The 12,299-nt window shown below is 39.2% G+C and overlaps 3 protein-coding genes across 3 annotated transcripts; 1 reads left to right on the top strand and 2 right to left on the bottom strand.

Annotated features, from left to right (window-relative positions):
- Positions 1-1,809: 1,809 nt before the first annotated feature.
- Positions 1,810-4,042, bottom strand: LOC111604031 (40S ribosomal protein S12, mitochondrial). Its single transcript, XM_023321888.2, has 2 exons — positions 3,805-4,042; positions 1,810-2,259 (listed from the first exon to the last, which is right to left on the bottom strand). Exons 1-2 carry the CDS (start codon positions 3,854-3,856, stop codon positions 1,886-1,888), a joined length of 426 nt encoding a protein of 141 aa, XP_023177656.1. The 5' UTR covers positions 3,857-4,042; the 3' UTR covers positions 1,810-1,885.
- Positions 4,043-4,132: 90 nt separating this feature from the next.
- Positions 4,133-5,428, bottom strand: LOC111604030 (transcription initiation factor TFIID subunit 8). The gene is made up of 4 exons (XM_023321886.2): positions 5,203-5,428; positions 4,705-5,139; positions 4,517-4,645; positions 4,133-4,458 (listed from the first exon to the last, which is right to left on the bottom strand). The coding sequence occupies exons 1-4, from the start codon at positions 5,351-5,353 to the stop codon at positions 4,175-4,177; spliced, it is 999 nt and encodes a 332-aa protein (XP_023177654.2). The 5' UTR covers positions 5,354-5,428; the 3' UTR covers positions 4,133-4,174.
- Positions 5,429-5,748: 320 nt separating this feature from the next.
- On the top strand, positions 5,749-11,483 carry LOC111604028 (multivesicular body subunit 12A). The gene is made up of 6 exons (XM_023321884.2): positions 5,749-5,937; positions 8,223-8,516; positions 9,478-9,636; positions 9,706-10,042; positions 10,607-10,858; positions 10,928-11,483. Exons 2-6 carry the CDS (start codon positions 8,293-8,295, stop codon positions 11,045-11,047), a joined length of 1,092 nt encoding a protein of 363 aa, XP_023177652.2. The 5' UTR covers positions 5,749-5,937; positions 8,223-8,292; the 3' UTR covers positions 11,048-11,483.
- The last annotated feature ends 816 nt before the right edge of the window (positions 11,484-12,299 follow it).

The following is a 12,299-nucleotide window of genomic DNA, read 5'->3' as shown; positions in this document are numbered from 1 at the left end:
AATGGCATTTTTATTGATAAAAATTATGCACGCATAAGGACAAAGGGATCTGGCAGCATGTTAGCCAACTTGACTCAGCATAAAATCAGCGAACGACTCTAAAACAAAAGACGACAGTAAGAGCAGAAACTGTCACTCGTCTTCGTCTTCGTCTTCGTCTTAGTCTTCGGGTCTACGTTTACGTCTTCGTCATAATGGCTCAATCAGGCAGGAAATTTTGCCAGCGGTTAACGGTAACGCTGCTGCCATTGTTGACCGACTGTCGCCCGAAAGGATTTTCGCCTGGTCAACGCTGAAATGTCATCGTGGGACCGGCGGCTGATATAAAACGAATGCTGGACGTGTGTTTGTTTAACTGTCTACATGGCTAACGGTTAACCGTTAACTATTGCTTTGATGGGCGCCGACACAAAGGAGACAGAGAATTGCCTTACCGCAGGGACTCTGAAAAAGAGTTGCAACAGCAAGCGCAGAGCTTCCCACAGACATAGCTAAGCGTTTGACTTATCTTTACTCATAAGACAGTCACAAGCATACTCACTCACAAATATATATATTCATATAAATGTAAATAAGGTGAGCACTCAGAAAAACACACAAAATGGCCATTTTATTGTGGTTGCCATCTTGATTGTCTTTCATTGCTACGCTACTGTTGCGTAACGTGTTTCTAAGCTGCTTACGTTCTCTTATTATGGCAAACATATTTGCACTTGAGATAAATGACAGCATACATTACAGTTATATTAGCATATGTCATATTAAAAAATACATATAAAAAAATACGCAACGTAATAACTATATTCACAGTTGTCACCTGACTGAGTTGCCATAATGATCGTTTATATTCGATACGCAATTTTTGCACAATGTGTTGTTTTAAAGTGCATTTTGATTTAAGGTTGCCATCTGATTTAAAGTAACGTAACGTCACAGAACTACGCAAGTCTAATAACGTTAACAATTTCGAATTGTGGCAGAACATCAAAAGCGGACACAGCATACATTTTTTTGTTATTATCTGATATAAAATAAAGATACTTAATGCAACCAGACATCCTAGTAACATACTTGATGTGCAGTGGAACTTGTTGCACAACTGTTGCGCAATGTCTTGTCATGCATTCATAATTATGCTATAACCGCAATTTTTTTTGCGTAATTTGGGTTGCCAGTGCAGCAAATGAATAACGTAAAATCACCCACAGCACGAAAAATAATTAACAGATATAAGTATTAATACCTTTAAAAATTATATTAATCATCAGTTGCTTGGAATCGTTGACATTAGCTATAACTTGATGATTACCTGAATAATAAGGATCTGAACAAAAATTGCAGAACTTTCATCTGGACAAAAACGTGAAGCCGTAAATTGTATTACAAAACGTAATGGACAATGGCTATTTCAATTTGCCATGTTCCTTAAAAGGATACTGAGTACTGTGAAAAGGTGGCGTGGCTGGCTGACGCCCATTTCAGCTAACGATTATTTGGCATAAAATTGGGTACGCAAATTCCGTTAAAAAGTAAAGACAAGAGACAAGAGAGTTTCTCAAAAAGGGATTTGGCTGCGTAAAGCGTAAAAATGCCGTTAAAACTTATTTGGAATGAGCAACAAAAATGCCAGACCCGCCCTTTGCACTTTGCCCTTTGGCCTGTTGACTTAAGATTACGACAAGACAAGAGTTGAGAGTGTGTGCTTGTGTGTTGGGCTACTTACACTAAGCCGGCTGAGCTGCATAATTTTCCATAAAAAAATAATAATACAGAAGACATGAAACAATCCATTGAAAGATTTGTGCATTTGTTTTGGCTATCTCTATTTATAAAGGCTACATATATATAGAAGAGAAAAGAATTACATATAGGTAGCATAGCATATTTATTGACCCTTCTTGATGACATGCGCCAGGTCGTAGACACCACGAACCGCCTTCAGCTTGACACCGGGCACATCCTGCAGCCGACCGACGCGACATAGAACAATATTATGCTCCTGCAGATTGTGTCCAATGCCCGGTATATAGGCGACCATCTCCTTGCCAGTGGATAAACGCACCAGCGCGCATTTGCGATTGGCCGAATTCGGTTTCTTCGGCTTCTTGATCAGCGTTTTGAGGACCACGCCCTTGGCAAAGGGTTTCCCATCCAGCGGCTGGCGTGGCGGACGCGTCTTAATGTGAGGTCCACTGCGATGCATTTGGTTCAACGAGGCCATGCCACGTAGTGCAGCCGACACATAGTTGCTCTGCAGTGCTGCAAACAATTGACAAAAACAAACTGATTATAGTCCATGCCGGCACAACTGTACTAATTAAGATATATCTATATAGATATATATATATATGCACGCATAGTAGCTGCAGCATGTGAGGCTTAGAACATTTGACACAAACGAAAGAATAGACGAACAGACAAAAAGGGTCAGACGAACTGTTGGACAGTTGGGCAGTTGGTTACCAATGCCCATTGGCCTTTTGTTGTGGCTAATCTCTGTGAAAATCGCAAAATAATTGTTATGCTGCGCGCACACACACACGCACACACACATATATATGTGCAAGGATTCTTTCTTCTTTTTTTTTTTTTGGCTTGTATGCCAATAATAATTGCAGCCAAATGACGCGGCCTTTGGGTCAGCTATCAAGCCTTTTATGATTGAAAGCGTGTGACAGATCGGCAGATCGGCAAACGGGGGTTGTTGTACTCTTGGCTCTGCTCAGTGACCATTGGCCAGAGCCCATGTAGCCCCAGCTTACTGTACTGTACTGCCCTCTGCATTCACTAAATCGAAAAACGACAACAGTTTTTAATTAAATGCCACACAGGTATACACCCACAGGTAACAATTACCATAACGCTGGACAATCGCATACAATGGGCGCATGTGTCGCGATCCTCGACGCACCTGTGTGTCCTTTTCATCTTATTGTGTGCATGTCATGCAAATTCCTATTGTTAGGCCGTGCTATGTCCATGTCGATGCCCATTGACAGCATGTTATGTGCATTTGTGTGTGAATTTTAATTAAAAAACACGGATAACATAAACAAGACCAGAAGATGTCCTGAAACCTAGCCCTACTTTCAATTTCAGCCTGGACTCAAATCGAGTTCAAGTCTAACATTTTTCTGAAGTTCCAGCTAACTTACATTTGATGGACACAGAATCAATCTATTTCCTTATTTTCGGGAACAAGTTAAAAACTACAACAATATATTAAAAGCAACTGTACTTTACGAATATCTTAAATATATACAGAAATTGTGGTCTAGATCGTAGAATTGTACATCTCAAATCGAAGCTGCTGTCGATATATCTAATATTTTCTATTTGATTTATTTATAGTTACTTTCTAGTCTTTCAAACTTCGTGACAAGGCTACGAAAACATTTGCCCGGCTGCATTATTAAAAACTAAGGACACATGTGAAAAGACCTATAAAAATATTCACAGGCTAACCGCAGGAATGGGAACGAGGGAGCAGGACGAGCACGGCGACGGGGCGGGGGCGGGGGCGGGGGCGAAGCGAGTCACAAACAAGTCGGCCACGCGCCCATGAAAAAGAGTTGAGATCGTGGGCAAACAGTCTATACAAATCATTTTGCACACACAGACAAGGGACGGCAGGATCATTGGATAAACAGAGAAAATGCGCAGTCACTTGGTAGGGAGGAGGAGCAATTGACTGTCGGCTGCAGACCTAGGCAAATATGCATAGGCGTGTGCATATAAACGACAACTGAAATATGTACAAATAGCGCAACATAAGTTTCAATTAAGTTTACGTTCAGAACTTACCTTGGCTCGTCAATTGTTTCGTAACGTTGAATGTTTGGCGCAGGAAATTCATGTTGATCACGTTCAGTTCTAATCGGTTCGCCTAGCTAAACGCTTTAGCTGTTTTAAAAACGACAATTAAGCAGCTGCTTGTCTTAATAATCATACAAAAAAAAACAATAATAATGATAAAACTAAGCAGGCAAATGCAAATTGGAACTAGAAAATGCGGCCTGATGAACAGCTGTTTTCAAAAGCAGCGTTGCCACTTAACAATAACATAAAATATCTCGATAGACATATCGAATAATACTCGATGGCACAAATTATCGACGGATTAAATTTGTATATTTATATTTTTTTAACAAACTATAAAATGACTATGCACATATTAAACGCTAGTTTTGGTTATCTCTAGTGTGGAAGGCGTTCGAGTTGCAGGCGTGCCTGAACTCGGAGTACGTGTTGATATACCGCGTGGCGCAACAGTATCGCCATGCAACTTGGAACGCTTCGGCAGCGTCGCAGCTCGCAAATAGGGATTGTCTATATTCGGGTTTTCCAAAATGGCTTTATTTGTCGTTGAATTGGGTTTGATCTCCAGTTCGAGCTTCTCCTCCTTGGACTTGTCGCCATCCAGCTCCTCATTTTCGCTGTCACCCTCCTCGCCATCCTCTAAAAATGTTAAAAGTGTTCGACATCACTTTTTTTATTTGAATATGAGTGGACAAACCTTTGCTTGGCACATCTTCTGTGCGATTGGCTACCAGGTAGTGATACTCAAGCTCCTCAAAGTCAAATACTTGATCTGTGGGATTCAGGGCAGCTGCATATGCCGGAAAGGCAGGCTTGCAGGAAATTACTGTAAAATTCAGATAATATTAAATAAATAAAGAATTAAATTAAGCTTTCTTTACGTACATGGAAACATGTTGTCCTCAGTGGGAAAGAGATTGTTTGTGTCCGTTGTTTTACATAGGAACTTGGTCAAAGCCTTCTCCACGTCCCGCTTTTGACTGGCTGCCTTTTCGCGTATAGCCTCGTATTCAGTGACCGGCTGCTTGTGCGTGGGAGTCCGTATGTAGGCATGTGGATCGGGCATAGCGGGCAAGTGGCTGGGCACATAATGAGGATGATTTGCCTTGCTGCCTGCTTGCAACAGACTCAGCTGACGCTGTTGCGTTTGCTGCGATGGTAGCGGTATCGGCACATGGCTGCCACGGCGCACATACGGCTCCAAGCTGTTAATATTGATGCCCATGTTAATTAGCGCCAAACTGACATCGCCCACAGTAGGCATGGTTCGTCCACCTAGCTCACAGTAATTATGTGCCGAATTGCCAATCTCAACAATCACTTAAAGTTAAATATTTGTATAAATAGAATTACACACATAGCAAAGAGACAATTTACACTTACGTGCCTGCATCATTTGTGTCAGGGTTTCGAGGCATTGATTGCTGGCTAGGGCGGCGCCTTTGTCCAGCAGCAGCTGGGACACCGCCTTGTTCAGTAAACGCCTATAGGCATCAATGTTTGGTAATGCAATGGCTTCCATGGCTTTTTCCATTAAATTGAAGTTTGTTTGTGAAAATTCGTGTCTGAAGCATCAAGTTAAAATGAGATTGTTTATATTATATCGATATGACGATATGTTTATTTGCATACATAACGCTGATTACATTTAATATCGATATATTTAAAACGGACGAGTGCATTGCAACTGCGAAATATTTTGTCATGATATACATTCATGAAGCAGAAAATATAAAGCAATATTTTTCAGAAGAAATGAAGAGCTAAAAGAAATCCTAAATTCTTATTTAAAAACATATTTGATTATTTTTCAGTTCTTTTAGCACATAGCTCATAATCACGCTTGAACAAGTTCGTTCACTGATTTAACGAAGTTCTAATTGAACTAGCAGGGAATAGGCTGAGAACAGAATGCGGCCACACTGAGCTTAGTTGATTTTAATTATCCACAGCTGACGGTTTGTGAGAACGGCGGGCGCTAAGCAATATTTGTGTATTTTTTTGGTTTGTTTTATGTCGACTAACAAAAGTGCAATTGTGTATTAAAAATAGCGACTAGCTTACAATAAAGAAAACAATTAAATGCCATTCGTACATCTGAGGCGCACAGTGCAAAAGGTACGTAACAAATGCACATTTGCTTGTACATTTATTTATTAATTGATGTTGATACAGCGCCGCTGCACCTACTCTGCTTGTTGTTCAACGCGCAGCAATGCAAAGCTTTCATGCATTCATTTAAACTTCACTTCCCATCTTGTAAGAATGAACGGCAGCAGTGAATGCTAATTATGTGCAGCTATGTATGTATATATGTGTGTTTCTGATGCTGCCGCCAACGACGCCGACTGCTGTGGCCTTTATTTTCAAATATGTGCCCTGCAATTGACGCCTAAACATTTGATTTGTGTGCTGCGGAACAGCCGGCACTAAAAACTCTCAACCAAATAAAATCGTTTCTATTTTCGTGTTATTCCAATTGCGAAACGCGACCGAACATTTTTCTATTCACGCGAAACCCGTAATTTTGAGTGCGTGTGTATGCCGAAGTGGGTGAGAGCGGGTGAACGGGTAATCGTGAATATATATGTTTGTCTATATGCTCATATATGTGCGCGAGCAAGAGTTAGTTAACGGCTGCTGTTCTTGCTCTTTGTCTCCGTCTATTTGTCTGCTTGTATTACACTGTGCTTCTAGCCCTTGTCACGTACTGCAGTTTGTTATTCATTGTTTTGCACTTCACTGATATTTGGCGGCGTCTTCTTTGTGGCGTTCATCTGTGGCTTTTGTAAGGTTGTTTCTTGCGTGTTTCATTTTCATTGCGATGACTCAAAATTCCCAAGCTCATCTATGAATGAGATAGTATGCGCGCGTGTACGTGTGTGTCTACATATGTAATTCCTATTCTTTCTTGCATTATCTGCGATTCTATTATCACCTTGACTCTTGACTCTAATCAGCAAATGCAATAAACGGAGCTGATCGAGCGCGAGACAACAATGCGAGGCTGCTTCTTAGTCCGCTTTTTTTTTACTTGGTTCGTGAGTCAACGCCGGCAGCGTTGCTGTCAATTTCGTCAAATTTCCCATTAACTCCTTTGCCGTTTGCAATTCTGAGCAAAAAGTTGGTAATTAATTAATACTGTTTATCATTTTTCTCAACAACAGCGACTACTTTAGTGTATATATGTATATATTTATAAATAATAAACACTTATCTATGCATTCAGCTTGTCTTTCCTGTTCGGTCATTATCAATGCGATAAAATAAGTTTTTTTTTATGATTTCAGAATCACGGTGACGCTATAGCATGTGCCATAAAAAATACCATAAATTAGCATACCTTCGAATGAATAGAGAAAGGGCCTTTAAAGTCAATTGTATTTGGGAAATTTTGATAGATCACATTAATACAAATGTACATAAATATGAATGCACAATGATTAAGCAAATGAAGCTTGGAAAAACCATGTAAACTTTTAATTTTTATAGGAAAACCCGCAAAACCGCACACAGCTATAAACATAAACAATATTTATAATTGTTTATAATTACATGCACACACACACACGTGTGTATGTGCCTATGTGTCTGTGTGTGCTTATCGAGTACATGGTATACAATTTCAACTGATTCGCATAGCAAACAAATTATGTTTATTTAGTACTTGATCATATGCCGGCTCCTCTTCTGCTTTGCTTATCTAAGCGAATCGCTACTAATAAATATTCAATTGATAATGATAACGAGGGAACATTTGAGGCAGTGTATAGACGGTTAAATACCCTTTTTTTAAAGATAGATTGCAAATGTGACCTTAGCAACAAATAACGTCTTAATACGTTAATAATAATAATAAAGTAATCAGCATTGTCTTAAGTGCGAGGTATCTGCACTTGGAACAGGTTCACACAATGTTCAATAAAAAAGTTGAGCTGCGTAGCTAGCCCGGGTCTGTTTAGGGTATTCAAAAGTGCGCACTCAAACCCGATGGCGCATTTGTTTGTTTTTGTTCTGCTGAAAAAATTGCGCCCGGGAGTGCGGGTGTGTGTGTGTGTGTAAAAGAGAAATTTCGTCGCAAGCAAAACAAAAAGGAAAAAACTTATTTATTTTTTATTCTTATTAGGTATGTGAAAAAAGAGAGTCACAAAGTGGGGAGCAACAAAGTGCAGCGCTTGTTGCTGTCCGATTCGAATCGAATTATGAATCAGAGTTGGGGAAATGCCCATATGTAACTGAAAATGCTATTGAAAAGTATTTGAGCGAAGTTGGCCACGGGCCGTATGAGTAATGTGTCGGAATTGGCAACATCACTCATACATTGACAATCATGTATTTATATGTTTGTGTGCGTGTGTGTTTAGATCTATCAATAGAGAGTGGCTTATTTTGTGTATTTGCAGCTCAGAGCGAACCAGCGGCAACTGGCGGCAAGATTGATTTAAACATTTGATCGACAGACGCCGCCTGGACATGAGCAAGGCCGGCAAGCACATCCAGAGCAGTGGCCCAGCTTTGGCTATAGGCCACGCCTCCAAGGCACTGCTCGCGCCCTCGACTGGACCCGCAACAACAACAACAACAGCAACGTCTAACGGTCAGGCCACCAGCCCCACCAATGTGTTCAATTCCATAATGAGCTTCCTGCCGGACAATCGGCCAATCACCTCACTGCACATTGTCGCGGACTTTGAGCGGTAAGTGAAGGCATTCAATTAATAAGCCAATATTACGAAAAGTGAGCACCTGCATTCGTATATTTAATGGGTCAAATACTGCAAAATAGAAATATAAACAAATAAGCACGTAGCCATCGGACATGATCGACTGCCTCGTTCAAGGCCCAAAAGTGTAGTGTATCTATTTGAGAACCAAAACTGAGAAATATATAGCTGTAAAACTGCGCGTTGCTACATCTATATAATTTTAATTGGGCGCGTTAGACATCAGTACATATGCCCCATTCAAACTCTATGCCACGCCCATACTTAGCCCCTTAAGAATTGAGGGTATCAAAACGTATTATATTCAAAACTTTAGGTTCGACACAAAGCTGAGATACTCCCTTCACAAAGCGAACGAATATGGAAATATAATGGATACAATTAGAGCATTATTCGTTATTTTATAATAAAAACTAATCACCTTTCCAATTAGAACTGGGCTTTATGATATACTACTCTGAGTAATGGCAAAAAGTTTCTTCTATTTCAATCTAAATATATATATATATATATAATATATATAATATATATATATATATATATATAGATATATATAATATATATAATATATATATATATATATATATATATATATATATATATATATATATATATATATAGTCTTCTCTCGAGATCCAACTATGTTGACTTCAATGTAAATTGAATCATATACGATTCGACTGCTCGAGTTCTAGTTAGGTTTATTTAAGATATTCAGGAATGGGCAGCGCGTTTAGCTAATCAGACTAGCCTTGTGCAAGACCTCAAACAGTTTTAAGTGCAATCTGAACTAGTTCTTTGAACTACTACGAATCGCTGTAACAATGCACAATTTGAACTCTTGAACTCGGCGACTCGCTTTAATGGCCCATCAAGCGAGCAATTCGTAGCCTCAATTATATCCAATTTATGTCTTTTTATTTTCTTTTTTTAGCTGCCCGAAGAACTTTAATGCCATACATCGGACATACGATCAGGATGCTGACGCGGATCTGTGGCGTGAGAATAATATACTCTTTGGACGCCAAACCACGCGCTATCTGTGCCTATCCAAATCTGAGGGCTTGCCCGAATACGTTGTCGAGACGCTCAAGTAAGTGCTGATAGTTGAGTCATGGCAGGGAGCATGCTTTTAAAGCTAATCAATGTAATTCACTTGTAGAGTCATTGCCGAGAAGGTGCCGCCGCCTAAAGAGTTTTCGCTGCTCTCTCGCACCGCGGACACCGATCAGAAGGCGTGGCGGAAGCGTCAAATCGCCTATAAGCTGTCCAAACGGAGCACCGTCGTGCAGGCCGTTACTGATGTCATACTCTGCTCCAAGCAAAAAATAGCGCCCGATGGATTCAAGCTGGCCGGCGACATTAACGGCGTCCTAGTCTGTTATAAAACTGGTGCCATTCCCGTGCGTCTGCCCCCGCCTGTTCCGGGCAGTAGCTGCGAAGTGGAGCAGGCGCTGAATCGTCTCAATTTGCATGGCCAGCGCACAGCACGTGGCCCGGTGAGTTGACGGACATTTGAAGGCATTGATATTGATAGCATTATGCTCTTATGATCCAGCTTAACATCACAAGTCAGTAACGAAAGGAGAGATTGTTTTTTAGATGGATTGGCTTTCTGGTTGCATGTGTTGAACCATTGACAAAAATCTGTAGAAGATGCTTTACTGATACCAAAGAAAAGACGTTGGAACTAGTCATCTTCAAAGAGATATAGAATACTATAGTAATAATAGATTAAAGATCTTCCTAGAATTCAAGGTGCAATTAGTTAAAGGCGAACATTGTTTGTAAATTAGATTGTTTCTTTGATTGATTCTGAATGCTCTAAAGACCAACTCTTTAAATTGCCTAAAAGCCAATTTAGCTAAAGTAAGGAATTCTAGAAATTAATTAGCTCTAGCCTCAGAAAGCTGATTCCTCAGCAAGATTTTGTTAAATTAGTAATCAACGGTTGTTACATTGCAATGGACTATTGTTAAGAGAAGGCGAAGTAATATAGTAATAGTAATATAGTGTCAAGCTTAATCTTTATAATCATTATAATTTACTTTCTGTATTGCCAGCTGCCGCAGTTGCCTGCTACGACTGAACATCACGACTATGAGGAGATACAGGCGCACTATCAAATCAATTCACCTCAGAGACCAGCGCCGCCACGTCCAGCGTCAACAGCTCTCGCAGGAACAGGTCCAACTTTAGGAACAACTGGGCGCTCTGGCTATTTTGGCATTGGCACACTTGGCACCTACACAGAGCTGGAGGGTGTGCCGTTTGCCATGCATGCGATGCTGCAGCGCAGCCAGCCTATGACTGAAGTAGGTCAACAAAACTATGCTTATGTATGAATATATAATAAATATATTGTTAACCATTCCACTTGACAGTTGCCTACACTGCCCGAAATCTCAACGCTGTTGAAAACTCTTGACTATGACTTTCAGCTGGAGCGTCAAATCTTGTGCACCATGAAATCCTCGGCATCCAAGAATCCATTCTTCAAGTAGCTCAAAAACCAAATGAGCGCTCTATAGTGAAAAAGAAAACGTAAATTTAATTAAATCAATTGTTTCAATTGGATAATACTAAAAACGAAATGTACTTAGACTCGTATGCGAACGAATAGCACGAATATATAGCACTCACATTTGTATAATCAGTTCGATTTCCATTCGGTTCAATTCGATTCCATTGATACAATAATGATTATATTTGCTTAAAAAGACCTCAGACCCATATGTGTGTATAGATTCCTGTGCCTTTGATATGTATCTAAGTTCATGTGTGCGTATCTAATGAATATGCATCCCCATTGTTATATCTGAGTCAAGCAAACAAACAAAAAAACCATATATAAATATCTATATACATACAAATCATATTTATATGAATTTGACCCGCATTGTGATCGTGAAACGAATGTTTGTCATTATTATTTTTAAATTGAATGTCCGAAATCAATTAATCATGATATATATACATATATACATACACCATACAATACCATGTACAACCCTCTGATAAAAATATATACATACACACGTCTAAACATATATATATATACATACATATATTATTTAATAGCTATAGTTAATGTTAAAGCTGAACAAGTCAAAGTAAACATCTGAAAAATAATTGCAAACAAACATATAATCTGATATATATTTATATATATATACAATATAAAACAATACATATGTAGCTAAGCACTGCAAAACCAGTTGGTTTTTAATAACTGTATGATGGTACTTAGTTTTTAGAGACGCGTAGACTGTACGGATATATTGAAAACAAATCAAAGTTTCTTCCCTTAAACATCATATAAAGATCCCCCGTGAACACTCAACAAGATTCGCATAATGTTATGCAGCTGTTTAAAATTAAATATTTATATCAAAATATACAATATATAACATTATATATATAGCAATTGTATTCCATGTTTTTTTCCTCAAGGCAAGCCAGCTGGCATGCTATCTCTGTTCTGTCTCTGTCTCTTTCATTTTCTCGAGCTGAATGTTCTCTCAAATTGTGTGGAATCAGTGGTAAGTAATAGTAAGTTATATTTATATAACATATATACATATATATAACACAATTTTTATAGAGATTATATTTTAAGGAACACGAGACTGTGGCTTACGTGTAGCATTCTGCTATATTCTCGGAACTGTGAACCCTGGCTTGTGGCTTGTAATACCGATATTGACGAGAATTGCGCCATATACTATTATAAATCCAGCAGTAACAGCACTCCAT

The sequence above is a fragment of the Drosophila hydei genome, unplaced genomic scaffold (assembly GCF_003285905.1).
Source record: "Drosophila hydei strain 15085-1641.00,03,60 unplaced genomic scaffold, DhydRS2 tig00000361-arrow-arrow-pilon, whole genome shotgun sequence".
Classification (NCBI taxonomy): domain Eukaryota; kingdom Metazoa; phylum Arthropoda; class Insecta; order Diptera; family Drosophilidae; genus Drosophila; species Drosophila hydei.
This window is presented reverse-complemented; position numbering and strand designations above follow the sequence as displayed.

What these genes read in the sequence shown, in the direction of transcription:
- LOC111604028 (XM_023321884.2), top strand. Translation starts at nt 8,293, where the DNA reads ATGAGCAAGGCCGGCAAGCACATCCAGAGCAGTGGCCCAGCTTTGGCT. An exon ending in TACGTTGTCGAGACGCTCAA is followed by an intron (nt 9,637 to 9,705) that starts GTAAGTGCTGAT and finishes ATTCACTTGTAG; the next exon opens with AGTCATTGCCGAGAAGGTGC. An exon ending in AGCGCACAGCACGTGGCCCG is followed by an intron (nt 10,043 to 10,606) that starts GTGAGTTGACGG and finishes CTGTATTGCCAG; the next exon opens with CTGCCGCAGTTGCCTGCTAC.
- LOC111604030 (XM_023321886.2), bottom strand. Translation starts at nt 5,353, where the DNA reads ATGGAAAAAGCCATGGAAGCCATTGCATTACCAAACATTGATGCCTAT. An exon ending in GACACAAATGATGCAGGCAC is followed by an intron (nt 5,140 to 5,202) that starts GTAAGTGTAAAT and finishes TTTAACTTTAAG; the next exon opens with TGATTGTTGAGATTGGCAAT. An exon ending in TGAGGACAACATGTTTCCAT is followed by an intron (nt 4,646 to 4,704) that starts GTACGTAAAGAA and finishes TGAATTTTACAG; the next exon opens with TAATTTCCTGCAAGCCTGCC.
- LOC111604031 (XM_023321888.2), bottom strand. Translation starts at nt 3,856, where the DNA reads ATGAATTTCCTGCGCCAAACATTCAACGTTACGAAACAATTGACGAGC. An exon ending in GAAACAATTGACGAGCCAAG is followed by an intron (nt 2,260 to 3,804) that starts GTAAGTTCTGAA and finishes AATTGTTTGCAG; the next exon opens with CACTGCAGAGCAACTATGTG.